This window comes from Heloderma suspectum, chromosome 4 (genome assembly GCF_057233095.1).
Source record: "Heloderma suspectum isolate Gila_16-S chromosome 4, 16-S_ref, whole genome shotgun sequence".
Classification (NCBI taxonomy): Eukaryota; Metazoa; Chordata; class Lepidosauria; order Squamata; family Helodermatidae; genus Heloderma; species Heloderma suspectum.
In genome coordinates, this window is record NC_139461.1 from 203,938,657 (window position 1) to 203,953,108 (window position 14,452).

Sequence of the window (14,452 nt, forward strand, 5' to 3'; positions counted from 1 at the left end):
GAGTTCTGATTGTGGATCTTCCCTCTCCCACCCCCTTCACCCTCCCAGTCACTGCAGAAAGCTTTTCTTACAAGGTTGCAACGGCAGAGAAGCCATAGGGAGAAAAGCGGGCATTCTGGTGGTAGTGAGGGGAGGGAGAGGATAGACCAGCATGCAGTATCATATGATCTCTCCAGTCCCACCAAAAAGTAAGTCATTGTATTTTACATTTTTGTATTTTAAACGGTGGCGAAATCACCTCCATCCTCCCCTTGCCTTGACTTCAAGTAGGTGGAAGGTTCTATCTTTTAGAAGCACAACCCATAGGATTGTGCTCTAAGTAAACCTGCTCTCAAATCCAGGTAATCAACCTAAGCTATACCAACTGTAGTTATTGGATGTGTAAAATCAACATTAGTATAGCTTAGCTTCTGATAATGCTGGTATTCAGCAGGGCTGATCAATTCGATTTCAAATTTATTTCAGGGTAAACCTGGTCCTTTAGGCCAGAAAGGTGTAGCTGGCTATCCTGGACCAGAGGGTATTCCTGGGAATTCTGGAAAGCCTGGGTTACCTGGGCAAGAAGGCCTTCCTGTGAGTAGACCTTGAATTATCTTTATTCCTACAAAAGGGGTGTGTGTGTGTGTTTGTGTGCATCTGTAAGAAAGAACCACATGAAACAAGAGAATTACACAGTGAAACAAGAGAATTCCCATGCCACTGTCACCTCTCCCTGAGGTCCAGAAGCATTTAAAAGTAACCACATGATCTCCTTGTTCCTCCGGTTTCTGTTTCTTGTGGCATAGGACCAAACCATGCAGAAGCAGGTCACATACCACAATGGAAACATATAGATAAGGTTTTAGTCACCTTGCAAAATCTTAGTGCACTTATGCAATAGAAAATCAGTTCCAGGTGCCCCAGCTTGCTTTAATTTGAGGCTATGTATGCCTAATAAAATCAGTGAGTGCCCTTATTGGTACACATTACATATCTAGCATTGTCTATGCCATTTTATGAAATGCTAACATTTATTTCTAAATAATAATATATTTCTATAGATAAGCATGTCCTAAATTTTAGTAATTTTGTCCCATCATTTCTATTATCATCATCATCATTATTCATCAATTATTTGTTATTTAGATAGCACCATCCTTGTGCATGGTGCTTTAAAGCAAGAGTGGGAAGCTCATGGCCCTCCAGATGTCTTGGCCTACAACTTCCAACAGCCTAGCAAGCGTGTCATGGGAATTATAGACCAAAACATCTGGAGGGCCACAAGTTGCCCACTCCTACTTTATAGAGTGCCATCATTTAGTGATGTGGCATAAAGGTGCGTGTGCGCATGCATGTGTTTATGCACATGTAGATGAACACACAGAAATATGCTCAAAACGAATGGAGCAAATGACTGATGTGACAATATATAACTTGCTATTTGCTTGTCAAGGGTGCTAGAGGAAGCCCGGGAATAGCTGGACTGGCAGGATATCCTGGACCTCAGGGGAAAAAGGGGTTACCAGGTATGCCAGGAAACACTGGACCACCAGGACTAAAGGTACTTTGAAAGGGAGCTCCTCAAGCTGGTTGACTCTACATTTGAAATCCTTCTACTACCCATTTGTTCAGAAGCAATATAAAAGGCAGAATTTCAGCTTGTACCAAAGTGTATTCATCTGATATTCTGGAATTCATAGCAGCATGTTGCTTCCATCTCTACAAACAAGTGAAAATGTTCATATGTAAGTTGCCCTAAAGTAAAAACCAGAGGGGTAGCCACGTTAGTCTGTTGCAGCAAAAACTACAGTCTTGTGTCGTCTTAAAGGCTGCCACCTTATGACATAAGCTTTTGTGGTCTTTCAGGTGCCACAAGGTGGAGGTGGGGGGTTGTTTCATGATTTTGTTCCATTTTTAGCTAAAGTGTTTGAGGTGCTCAACATTTTCCATGCCTCTCATTGGCATTCCATAGGATGCAAGTGTCCCATGAAATTTGAAAGCCCTGATTTAGCTTGAGCTGTCATTGTTTATTACTTGGGCTATCTAACTCAGTTTACTTCAGGAGGAAGACCTGCATGAGGGTTACCCTACCCCTTTGAAGGGGTAAAAAAAATCCTTTCTGGGATCTAAAGCTTTACATTTAATTTCCCAGTGGTTTTGCAGGAAAAAGGAAGATAGGTGCATTGTGCTATCTGTACAAAGGGAAGACTTACTAGTTTCTACTGATTATGCTAAGTGAACCAAAATAAAAGTAATCAAGGAGAGGGAAGGAAGGTAATTATTACCATAATTATTTTTGTTATTTGTATGGACAGATGGAGGGTTCTGTTTATTGGTTTCTGCACTACCTGTTCTGGAAACCCATTAAAACAATAATTTACAAGAAAAAGAAAGGGAAGAAAGATCGCTAGTCCATGTTTTTTTCTGATAGGCTGATGGACCAAGTATTGGAATGTGCTCTTCCTTTGAGTTTGAATTGAGGGGTTTTTCATTAATTTGCTAATGATTATGCTAAGTGTTTTTTTAGGGACTCTATCCTATGCATGTTTAGACAGAAACAGCTGGGAGTTGTAGGACTTTTTTTCTGTCTAAACATGCATAGGATTGAGTCCTTAAAACATAAAAAGAAAGGGCTAATAATAATGACATTGAAAAAATAATAATTGTTGCGAATTATCAAAAGTTATCAGGATCAGGCTGATGGATCTCATTCACATCCTAAATGCAGTTTTGAAGTATGAGTACTGCTGAACCTTGGAATTAAGATGAATTTTGCATGAGGAATCATTATCTATGAATACTTCATAAAGAAATTTAGAGGGGCCATCTGCTGCTCCTATTCAAAAACAATAATGTATGGGCACTTTCCCCCTTGTTTGCAGGGTGAACAAGGGCTTCAGGGTCATCCAGGAAAGCAAGGCAAAAGAGGCCTTCCTGGGACACAAGGTGATCAAGGCCCACCAGGAGATCCTGGCCTGAAAGGGCATGCTGTATGTACCTGCTGTTGTATATAAAGTAGTCATTAATATTGTTCACTTATAATTTCAAAATACTAATTCCCCTTATCTGCATATATTACAGGGAGAATTTGGAGATCAAGGTTTGATGGGATTTCAAGGATTCCCAGGCCCCAAGGTATGTGGTTGCTCTGGGCCCAGTCTAGACAATTTTAAGCAGTCTTAATTTCTATTGATTTAAATGGCAGATAGTTATGCATGTTGTTAGACCTCTCATTGAAATGAATGGCGCTTACAAGTGCTTAAACATTGGCTGGATCACACCCTTTTTAAAGACGGGTTTTCACTGTGTGTAATGAAAGACCTTCAAGAGAGCACTTTTTAATTGCCCTGCAATTCGAGAAAAAAGAAATAATTCTGCCATTCCTATAAATAGATAGAAGAATTTGATGTGAGGTATGCTTGTGCATTATCACCAGCATTTTGCACTGTGTCAGACACGGGTGACAAATTCCAAAAAATTAGGCAAGGCCTATTTTAAAAAACAGTCTCATCAGATGTCGTTCTATGAATAACTGTTTTATTTTACTTTCATTTTTAGGGCCCTGAAGGTGATCTTGGTTTAATTGGAATTCTGGGACCTAAAGGCCCAATAGGCGCAATAGTAAGTGGTTCTGTCTGTCGGTAAACTTATCAACCACTGTGATAATGTTCATGCATATAACAGGAAACCACGGGTTTCTCTTTAATTGCTTTCTCTACTCTTCCAGTTCATATATACGCTTGTAGTAGCAGTGTGAAATTGTGCAAAAGCTCAATCCAATTTCTTGCTCTGCCAGCAGATAAGTATTTATTTAATTAATTAATTTCTGTACTGCCCAATAGCCAAAACCCAACAGTTAAAACCATAAAATACAACAACCTCACAAAACACAGCATAAATATTTTAAAAGCTTAAAGCTACAGCATAAAGGAAAGGAAAGGTTCCTCCTGTGCAAGCACTGGGTCATTACTGACCCCTAGAGGGACGCTGCTTGCGCTGGCATTTTCATGCAAGTCTATAGCAGGGTGGTTTGCCAGTGCCTTCCCCAGTCGTGACTACCTTTCCCCCAACAAGCTGGGTACTCATTTTTCTGACCTCGGGAGGATGGAAGGCTGAGTCAACCTGAGCTGGCTACCCGAGACCCGGCTTCCGCTGGGATCCAACTCAGGTCATGGGGAGAGTTTCGGTTGCAATACTGCCACCTACCACTCTGTGCCACATGAGGCTCTTAAGCATAAAACCAAATTAAAAACCAAATTAAAAAGCATAAAACAGCATAAAACCAAATTAAAAACCAGCAGCAGTACAAAGACCAAAATAAACTAGCAGCTTTAAAACAGTAAAAACTGAAAAACTAAAGTGCCTGAGAGAATAAAAAGGTCTTCACCTGGCGCCCTAAAAACCAGAACATAGGTGCCAGGCGAGCCTCTCTGCGGAGGACATTCCACAACCAGGGTGCCACCACTGAAAAGGCACTCTCCTCAGGTGCCACAAGCTATGTATGTAAAAGTATGTACAATTGAGTTCAACAACGAATGAAGCAGAGCAAAATTTATGACCATGTATTGATACCAGGGTTGACCTTGGTTGAGGCAGCAAAAGTTGGGTTACCATGAAAGGGCAGTAAATTGCTAATTATTTAGTTTATTTATTATATTTTTATCACTATGGAGGCATAACTTGGATTCCCTGTTTGAGCAGGAGGCAACTACATGGGTTATGCCCCCTACCCCACCACTCAGGGCAAGATTTAGGCTCTCTTCACATCTGAGTTTTTTAGCAGGATCATCCTTCTTTAATCACTGGTTTTCACAGGAGCTTTAGATGACGCCACTGCTCTCCTACTGCTATCTCACAACTTTCCTCCCCTCTTCCCATGTTATCTGAGAATGGGGAAAACCCAGCATATCCTGTGCTTGCCCTTGAAATCATCATTTCCCCCCTGTGTATTTCCCCTTTAGCGCTTTGTCCTGCTTTGTGTGGGCATGTAACAAGAGAAAGCTACATTTTGCCTGTAAAACTGCAAATTACATCACAGATAAAGGCGAGGTTCACTTGTAATGAGAAACCATGGTTTCCCATTATGAGAATGAGTTCTGCCCTTCTCTCCTCTCCTCCTCTTTTGCACCTGGAATGAGAAAACTCTTCTTTGTTTATACTGGGGTGATGTTTTGCCAAAGGCAGATAGGTTCTTTTTTGGATTCAGAGCAATGACTTCACAAGGGAGTAAGAGTCGAAAAGCTTTATTAACTATAGCAGGCAGAGTATTACAGTTATGATATTATAAAGCAAAATATCTTACTCATCCGTTCTGCTGCCGGGAGCCCCAGATAACAACAGCAGAGAGATTCCAGTTGGCCAACGCACAGCACGTCCATGGTCCTGGGCTGCGCTAAAGCTCCAACTGAGTGATGCTCAGGAGGGACTTATATACCCGAATCTTCCCATGGTTGTGTGCTGTCTTTCACAGCTCCCTAATCAATCACACCTGTTGTGATGATCTCCTGATGTTTAGGCATTTTTTCATCTTACCCAAAAGATAAGTTAAATTAGCAGGTGGACTGCAGCCAAAGGGATCCTTCCTGCCTTCCAAGGCCGTATCATCCTAACTTGTTGGAACAACAAGGAGTCAGGCCAAGAAGCCAGAATGCCCTTAAAGAGGCCTAAGAGGCCTGGTTTTAAAAGTCTCACAGGAGTTTCAGGCATAAAAGAAGCAGTTGTAGCATGTCACACTATCTCCTCGATATACAAAGATCTTCTGGGAAATTTCCTCTACAGGTGGGCAACTTGTTGTGGCCCTCCAGATTTTTGGCCTACAACTCCCATCAGCCTTACTCCACATAGGCAATGGTGAGGGATGATTGGAGTTGTAGCCCAAAACACCTGGAGGGCTCCCTAGTTTAAACTATGGTTAGTGAGAACAAATCACGATCAAACCATGATTTCAGATCCTTGCTTATTCTCAATAAGTTCAGAACTGTGTTTAGTTTAAAATCAAAAACAGAATCTTTTGCTCTCTTCTGGCACAGTAAAGAGGAGTGAGGAGTGTGTGAGCCCAAGGCTCATGCATGTAACAGGAAACCATAGGTTTCTGTTACATTTGAACCTGGCCAAAGAGAAAGCGCCCCCCCCCACACACACACACACCTTTCAGGTGTTACAGAAGAGTTTCAGACATGCTGACTCTCTGTTCATGGGTATTATGAACTATGGATTTATTGGACATTGCCCTGGCACCTTGGCTCAGAAATCCACTTTGTTCCAGAAGGCATGTCTTGAATATTTGCCAGGAATGAGGTTAAGGCTCGGGAATGTTGCATAGTTACGAGCCAGGCAGTGCACACAAACCTCACCTTGATTTAATTAAAAGGGGTGTTTCCTTGCAACCAGAGGACATAGCCAAATTGCCATGCCACCACCCAGGTGGCTAACCCATGAGGGTACCTTTGAATTGGCCTACTAATCATCCTGGTGGGGAAAAAGATCCAATCCTGAAGCATCCTCACCTACCTAAAAGTTCAGCAAGGTCAAAGCACGAGATGAACTACTCTATGTATCCTTGATTACTTCTTTTGTTTTGAGTATTATGCTATGCTACCTTGAGTAGCTAGTTTGATGTAAATGTAATCAAGAGGCAAGGAACCTCCCCGCATCTCCTATCCAGTAGTCAGAACCCTCAGCTACACTCTTTGCAGTCCACAGAACCCCTGGGCCACTGTGCTCACTTTCCTGTCCAACAAGCTGATCAGCTGCAGGAAAAAGTAATCTGAGAGGTTTTAACCTTGCCCCCTCCCCAACTGTGCTGACAAAGGTCACTCTTGGGGGAAGAAGGTTAAAGACTTTCCGCCCCCCCGCCTCCCCCCCCCATGATGGTGATCATGTTCCCTTGTGGGGGGGAATGTTGGAGCCTTTCCCTTCTCCCAGTGATCCTTATCAAGATAGCGGTTTCTCTGCTGCTGATTGCTGGGGCAGGGGAAAGGTTAATGCCTCTCCTTCCTCCCAGCAATTCTCATCAAGGTTGCTGTGTCTCCATTGTTATTAGTAGCAGCGAGGATTGCTAGGGGTAGGGGAATGTTAACGCCTCTTTAAAAGTTAAAGATTGCAGGCGAGGGGGTGCATGAGTATGTGTATGTGTCCATGCATAAATGTGGCCCCTTGTCACCATTGATCACTGCCTGCAGCCCTCAGGGACAAAAAGCTTGCTTGCCCTTCAGTTAATTGATTGACTTACTGGCAACCAGATAATTTATCAGTTAAAACTATCTTAAATCAGTTCACAGCCCTATTGAAAATGCACCCTGGTTTTGGGAAACGCATCCTGTAAATAAATCTTTCAGATAAAAAAAAGAACAGAATGGACTGCATAAAATTTTCTTTCTCCAAAATTCAAGGCAGAACTACTCACAGTAGAAAACAGTGGACTGCCACTAAAAATAGCAGCCCTGTGCTGAATTACTCCCTCCTCTTCTGGAATGGTATCCTGTAAGCACACCTTTACTCCATGTTCTGATGTTATCACAAGCATTTCCCCTTTCGCTATGTCATTTGCTCTTGAAGGAGCAAGCAGGGGAATACATAATATGATGACATCACAACATGGGTTATATTATTACACATTACAAAGAGGAAGAAATGGATATGGAACTGCATCTTCAGTAGCAGTTCTGTGTTTTTTATACTATATAGTCCTGACCTCTGAAGGCATTCTCTCATAGACTAATAAGAGGATATTCATACTGTGTCTTTTGATATTACTCTTATGAGGTATCTCGAGGTGAGTTCTGAAGTTTCCAACTTGAGGTTGCTACACTTTAAGAGTATCCTTGGAGGCCTTGTTCTCTGGCCCACCACTAAGAAAAATCAAGTAACAGGAACAAGGTCCTATAATTAGTGACCCCATATTTGTGGAATTTCCTCCCCCCCCCAAGAACTTCATTTGGCCCCCTTTTAGCTGGTTTTTAAACAGGTTTTTAAAACCTGTTATTCCACCAAGCTTTCTCTTGATTTTTATTGCTGGTTCTTTGTGTTTTAATCTGATGCTAATAGGCAGATAAGAATAACTTAATAAATATATATATATAAATAAAACTATTTCTCTGTTCATCAGTATTCAGGCAAAAAACGATGTGAGCAAAAGAGAGTATCCTGCTTCACCAAAATCACCCAGTAAATTACTCTTGTTTTTACCTATTGCTATGTAGGAAACAAAATATCTTTGTTAGAAATAGTCAGTGGTGATCTTGTATATTTACTTAAATTACTCGTGGCTTGCAGTATACTGGATGCCCTGTTAGTCTAAACATGAATTGTACAGTCTGACTGCCTCTGTCAATTCTAGACCTTAGAAAAACAACAGAGGTCAGTTACTTTCAGTATTGAGATGTTCATAAATGCCTCTGTGCTGTCCAAATAAAAATGAAAACAAGAAAACACAAACTAAAATTATCTTGTCTATTCATTCATGTTATATCCAGAAACCAGAACTGGCATGTTTTGAATGCTCATGGCAACGTATACAAATTCACTATCATGTGATTTGGCTGCATATTCCTTAAATGTGAGGTGTCACAACACAGTTGTTTCATATGATTGTTTCCATTCATTTATTGCTCTGTATATTCCTTTGTTTTTTGTTTTTAGGGAAACACAGGACCTATTGGTAACGAAGGCATCATAGGCCCAGCAGGCAAACCTGTAAGTGCAGTTCGTCACTCTTTTTTCTTTCCCTTACGATATTTCTTAGCATGGCCTTTCTCCCACTTTGAACAACGAATGGATGACGACTGTGATGAAAGAGCACATGCTCCTACCTTTCTTGTGAGGCAGGACTGGCTGAGAGGTGCTTCCTTCTTTAATGACCCACATTTACATTAATCTGAGTATGTGAGAATTCAAACTTATGGTGGTTTTGGCAGAGAAGGGAACACCCCCCATCCCCAGCCAGCTTCCTTCAATTAACCAAGTAGCTTTAAACATGAGCTGCTAACATATGGGTGAGAGTGACTGTGTGAGTTAGTAAAGTTATTCAAACAAATCTAGGCTTCTAATTCCAGCATTTATGAAAATGATTCAAAACACGGGGGTAGGAGAAATAAGAAACTGTGCCAAATAAATAAATAAATGCAATCCCTAAGAAGCTTTACTCTAATACAGTTCCTAAGTTATTTCCGCAGCTTACAACGAAGCACAGCACACATACAAGCAAAGGTGCACAGGATTCATTACTGAGGTGAACAAGCAGAGATTCCCAAGGCAATCCCATTTTTATCTTGGGTCCCAGGACTGGCAGTGGTTGAAAGGCGGAAAGCAAGCATCTGATCAGATAGTATAGGATTCTGGGGCATACCAAGTCCAACACATATGTCGAGATACCAATACTTAGGCTTCAGAAGGTGTGAACCTGAGGAGAGGCCCCTCTTCCCTGCACAGGGTCTGCATGTGTTGTTTGCTTTGCTATTCACATTGTAAAAGAAGGCTTTGAAATTCTTCTCTGGAGTGACTATGATTCACTATATTTTATGGTATAAATATGGCATAACAAGGCATAGCAAATCAGATTATAGTGAGCTGTAAATTAAATTAAGACATGCTAAAGAAAAAGCCAAGCACAAGTATAATTTATAAATTAGGTTTATATTATTTATGGATATGCTCGGAGATAAATGAATGGTTTATTAATAACTGAGCAGTTCATTGTTTTTATTGTGAACCCCTTGCAGGCTTTTATTGATTGTATAAAGCTCATTAAAAACATAAGGTATTGAGTGTTGTGTTTTTACAAAGTTATTAACATTCATTTTCCTGTAGTACAAAAAGCCAATTCCCTCCTGTAAATGTTCGTGCATATAAGCCAATATGAATGTGATTTTTCATATAAACATTGAAATGTCTGTAAGCTCCATGTCTCACTAGTGACTGAAAGCAAGTGACTAAGGACACACAGGATTAACATACCTCTTTTTTTCCCCCAGGGACCCAGGGGTGAAAAGGGATCCAGAGGTGAAATCGTAAGTGAAAACAGAGTTCATAATGTGTGTGTGTGTGTGTGTGTGTGTGTGTGTGTGGTTGGATGGCTATTTAGCAGAGGTCTGTGAGAAGCTTTCAGGTTTTACAAGAGCCTCTACCACCATGGTCTCAAATTGCTTAAGAGAGTGACTTTGAGTACAGATTTTGAATAAATAACATTTTTCCCTTTGTTGCAGTGTTGGTTCATTGGAGCACAAAAAGGGACAGATGCACAGTATATGGAAAGCATGCTGTTAGAATATTTGGGTGATTTTGTGTCCACAGACCCCTTACAAACATACCTTTGGTCAGGCACTATTTTACTTATTCCTTGTCTTTTAAAATTATGGGCAGAATTTTTTTTTCATTTTTGGAACTGCTCAAATGAAGGAAATCTAGAACTATGGGAAGCTGTCTTATACCAAGTCTAACTAATTCATCTAGATCAGTATTGTCCACACTGACAGGCAGCAGCCCTCTGGAGTTATGGACAGGAGTCTTTCTCAGCCCTAATTGGAGGTGCCAAGGATTAAGTATGGAATCTTCTGCATGTACAGCATACCACTGAGCTATGGCTCTTCCTGCAGCCTTGTGACTGCACTAGGGAGTGAGATTTTTTCCTTTTGAGCCAGGAATAGTTCAGAATGTTATCACTCTACCCCACTTCATACAAACATCATTTCTATGGATGTACAAGTGGCTTCCCCTCTCCCTAGAAAACCTTGCGAAATGTTGTTCTGTGAGTGGAACTAGGAATCTCTAATAGGAAACCCTCAGCAGCCTCAGAAAATCTACAGTCCCTAGGATTCTTTAGGGGAAGCCATGACAGGTAAACTTGTATCAAATAATATGGCATTGTAATAGGCATGCCCCATGATACTGTGGTTATTTCCATTACAATGCAGAATCAAATCCTGTAAACTAGATGTACATTAATATTTGCACGCTTGTCTGTAGTAGACATGGTGCAGAGAGAGGCTAATTTCTGTAGCCCACATGCCCTCAATACACTTTCATCAATATATTTTGCATACTGTGAACTGGAGTATGCAAAGTATCATATAAAACTGTAAATGTCTCGGGGTTAAATCCAGTGTCAGGTCCACTAGTGGGACAGGACGTCCTCCTTCTTTCCTCACCCCTGCAGCCCTCCATGCTTCCAGAAAATCTGCTCTGGAGGGTTTCCCAGCCCTCCAGAACTAATTTTGAGGGCATGCAGGAGGTGGGGGGGAATCACCCTCCTCTCAGTTCCCCGATGGAAGTAACAGAATGACCCCACTGAGGAATGACACTCCTCAGGTAGCAACTGAATTTGCCAAACTCCGCAGAGCATGAACAGCTTTGATACCATCATATGATTGCCTTCTCACGTAAATAAGTAGGCGCCTCAAATGTTTGAGACTTTGTGAAGGATACAGTATATAGTACATGTAAGCTTATCGTGATGTCCTAGCAAACCACTGAAGTTCCATGAGACATCAGCAGTAGTGCTGCTGAGCTGTGTTTGTAGGTATGGTGTAGTAATACTGCTATTCTGTTGAAAAAGTATTTCAGATAGTGGTTTACAATGCATTCACGAAATGATACCTGCATTGGTCTAATCCTGAACTCTGTTCCAAATGCACTAAAGATCAACACTAGCCCAACTGTACAAGCAATCTAAGCTGTTGCTTTTCAGTAGCAATGAAGCTAGAGTGCAGTTCAAGACTTGTGGGGCATTAAAAGGGATCATGGGGTGCACATCTCAGATCATGGTGCAGATGCTTGGATCAGCAAATTGTCTTGGGCCAACCTTAGTAAAGTGACTTTATTAAGATTTCTTTTAGCATTGAGTATTGGGCTAACACAGACCAAACAGTACATATTTTTCCTATGTCAGAACTGTCATCCTCAATCCTAAATCCATGCAGCTATTTATTACTTGATATCAAAGCAAATATCAGACATATTTGAGGACTGTGCTAGATATAATAGGTATCCTCCCCCACCCACCCCCTGCTGCCTTCCAAGTCTTTCTCGCACAAGGGTCCACAGTAGGCTGGTCCTAAGAGCTTTCAAGTTCGTGGCAAACTTTCAAAACAGTTGCTGGTTTCTGTGATAGGTATTGGTTGCATTTTCAACAGCAAACATATTACATGCAGCATAATCTTATGCATATTTACCAAAAGCAAGTCCTGCTGTGTTCAGTGGTACTTACTTCATAGTACGTGTAATTAGAATTGTAACCTTAGGCTCTTAATTTTCTTTTGGATGTTCAGTTTCTGAAGGCACTTTTTTTTTGGCCTTATAGTCTACATTACTGTATATTACTGTGACATAAACACTCAGCTTCTAGTTAATGGACATTTCCAGGGAGCTTCAGTGGAAAATAGGCATCTATGTGTCATTTAATTACTCTTTTCATCTTTGAAATTCTCCACCACTGGCAGTTAGCTGTTTCCTTCCATCATTAATTCATTGCATGAAACACTTGTCAGAAAAGGGGTATATAACTTGTTGGCGGCACAAAGCAGTTAGTTTCACCTTTACAGCCAGGAGGAAGCTTTATTTCCAACTATATTCACAGACCCCTTCATGGATCACTGCCTTGTTGTGGTGAAGGGGCTTGCGTAACTCAGTGAAGCCATAAGCTATGCCGTGCAGGGCCACCCAAGATGGACAGGTCATGGCGGAGAGTTCTGACAAAATGTGGTCCACTGGAGAAGGAAATGGCAACCCACTCCAGTATTCTTGCCAAGAAAACCCCATGGAACGTATCACAAGGCTAAAAGATATGACGCCGGAAGATGAGCCCCTCAGGTCAGAAGGTGTCCAATATACTACTGGGGGAGAGCAGAGGGTATTTCCAAGTAGCGCCAGAAAGAGTGAAGTGGCTGGGCCAAAGCCGAAAGGACACTCAGCTGTGGATGTGTCTGGTGGTGAAAAGAAAATCCGATGCTGTAAAGAACAATATTGTTTAGGAACCTGGAATGTAAGATCAATGAATCAAGGTAAGCTGGAGGTGGTCAAACATGAGATGGCAAGATGGAACATTGACATCTTGGGAATCAGTGAACTACAATGGACAAGCATGGGCAAATTTAATTCAGGTGACCATTATATCTACTACTGTGAGCAAGAATCCCTTAGAAGAAATGGAGTAGCACTCATAGTCAATAAAAGGGTGGGAAAAGCAGTACTGGGGTACAATCTCAAAAACGATAGAATGATCTCAGTACGAATCCAAGGCAATCCATTCAACATCACAGTAATTCAAGTCTATGCCCCAACCACTGAGGCCGAAGAAGCTGAGGTTGATCGGTTCTATGAAGACCTACAACACCTTCTAGAACTAACACCAAAAAAAGATGTCCTCTTCATCATAGGGGATTGGAATGCTAAAGTAGGAAGTCAAGAAATCCCCGGGATAACAGGCAAGCATGGCCTTGGTGTACAAAATGAAGCAGGACAAAGGCTAATAAGAGTTCTGTCAAGAGAACACGCTGATCATAGCAAACACTCTTTTCCAACAGCACAAGGGGCGACTCTACACATGGACATCACCAGATGGTCAATACTGAAATCAGATTGATTATGTCCTTTGCAGGCAAAGATGGAGAAGCTCTATATGGTCAGTCAAAACAAGACCTGGAGCTGACTGTGGCTCAGATCATGAGCTGCTTCTTGCAAAATTTCAGCTTAAATTGAAGAACGTAGGGAAAACCACTAAATCATCCAGGTATGACCTAAATCATATCCCTGATGAATATACAGTGGAGGTGAGGAATAGATTTCAGGGATTAGACCTGATAGACAGAGTGCCTGAGGAACGATGGACGGAGGTCCGTAACATTGTTCAGGAGGCAGCAACTCAATCCATCCCAAAGAAAAAGAAATGCAAGAAAGCCAAGTGGCTGTCTGATGAGGCTTTACAAGTAGCTGAGGAAAGAAGGGAAGCGAAAAGCAAGGGAGAAAGGGGAAGATATACCCAACTGAATGCAGAGTTCCAGAGAATAGCAAGGAGAGACAAGAAGGCCTTCTTAAATGAATAATGCAAAGAAATCGAGGAAAACAACAGAATGGGAAAGACTAGAGATCTCTTCAAGAAAATCGGAGATCTCAAGGGAACGTTTTGTGCTCCCAAGGAGCAAGCGTCTTTTAATTTCATGGCTACAGTCACCGTCTGCGGTGATCTTGGAGCCCAAGAAAGTAAAATCTGTCACTGTTTCCATTTCTTCCCCTTCTATATGCCAGGAAGTGATAGGGCCAGATGCCATGATCTTAGTTTTTTTAATGTTGAGTTTCAAACCAGCATGTATCATGTATCTCTAATGCCCAGTTAAGAGAGGCTTAGAGCATGATAATGTCTCTAGTCACATTTTGGAAACCCAAATAAAAAAATGTCACAAAATGGTGACAGATACCATTGTGATTTTGGATTTCTATATTTCTGGAAATGTCTTCCACAAGTATGAGGTGTGTGAACTAC

At 41.4% G+C, this 14,452-nt stretch overlaps 1 protein-coding gene across 1 annotated transcript in view; it reads left to right on the forward strand.

Annotated features, from left to right (window-relative positions):
- Positions 1-14,452, forward strand: part of COL24A1 (collagen type XXIV alpha 1 chain) — a 223,565-nt gene that overhangs the window by 191,304 nt on the left and 17,809 nt on the right. Inside the window, exons 47-53 of the mRNA XM_084852036.1 lie at positions 466-573; positions 1,433-1,540; positions 2,862-2,969; positions 3,061-3,114; positions 3,538-3,600; positions 8,620-8,673; positions 9,951-9,986. Of these exons, the coding sequence (XP_084708162.1) occupies positions 466-573; positions 1,433-1,540; positions 2,862-2,969; positions 3,061-3,114; positions 3,538-3,600; positions 8,620-8,673; positions 9,951-9,986 (531 nt within the window). The remainder of the gene's footprint in view (positions 1-465; positions 574-1,432; positions 1,541-2,861; positions 2,970-3,060; positions 3,115-3,537; positions 3,601-8,619; positions 8,674-9,950; positions 9,987-14,452) is intronic.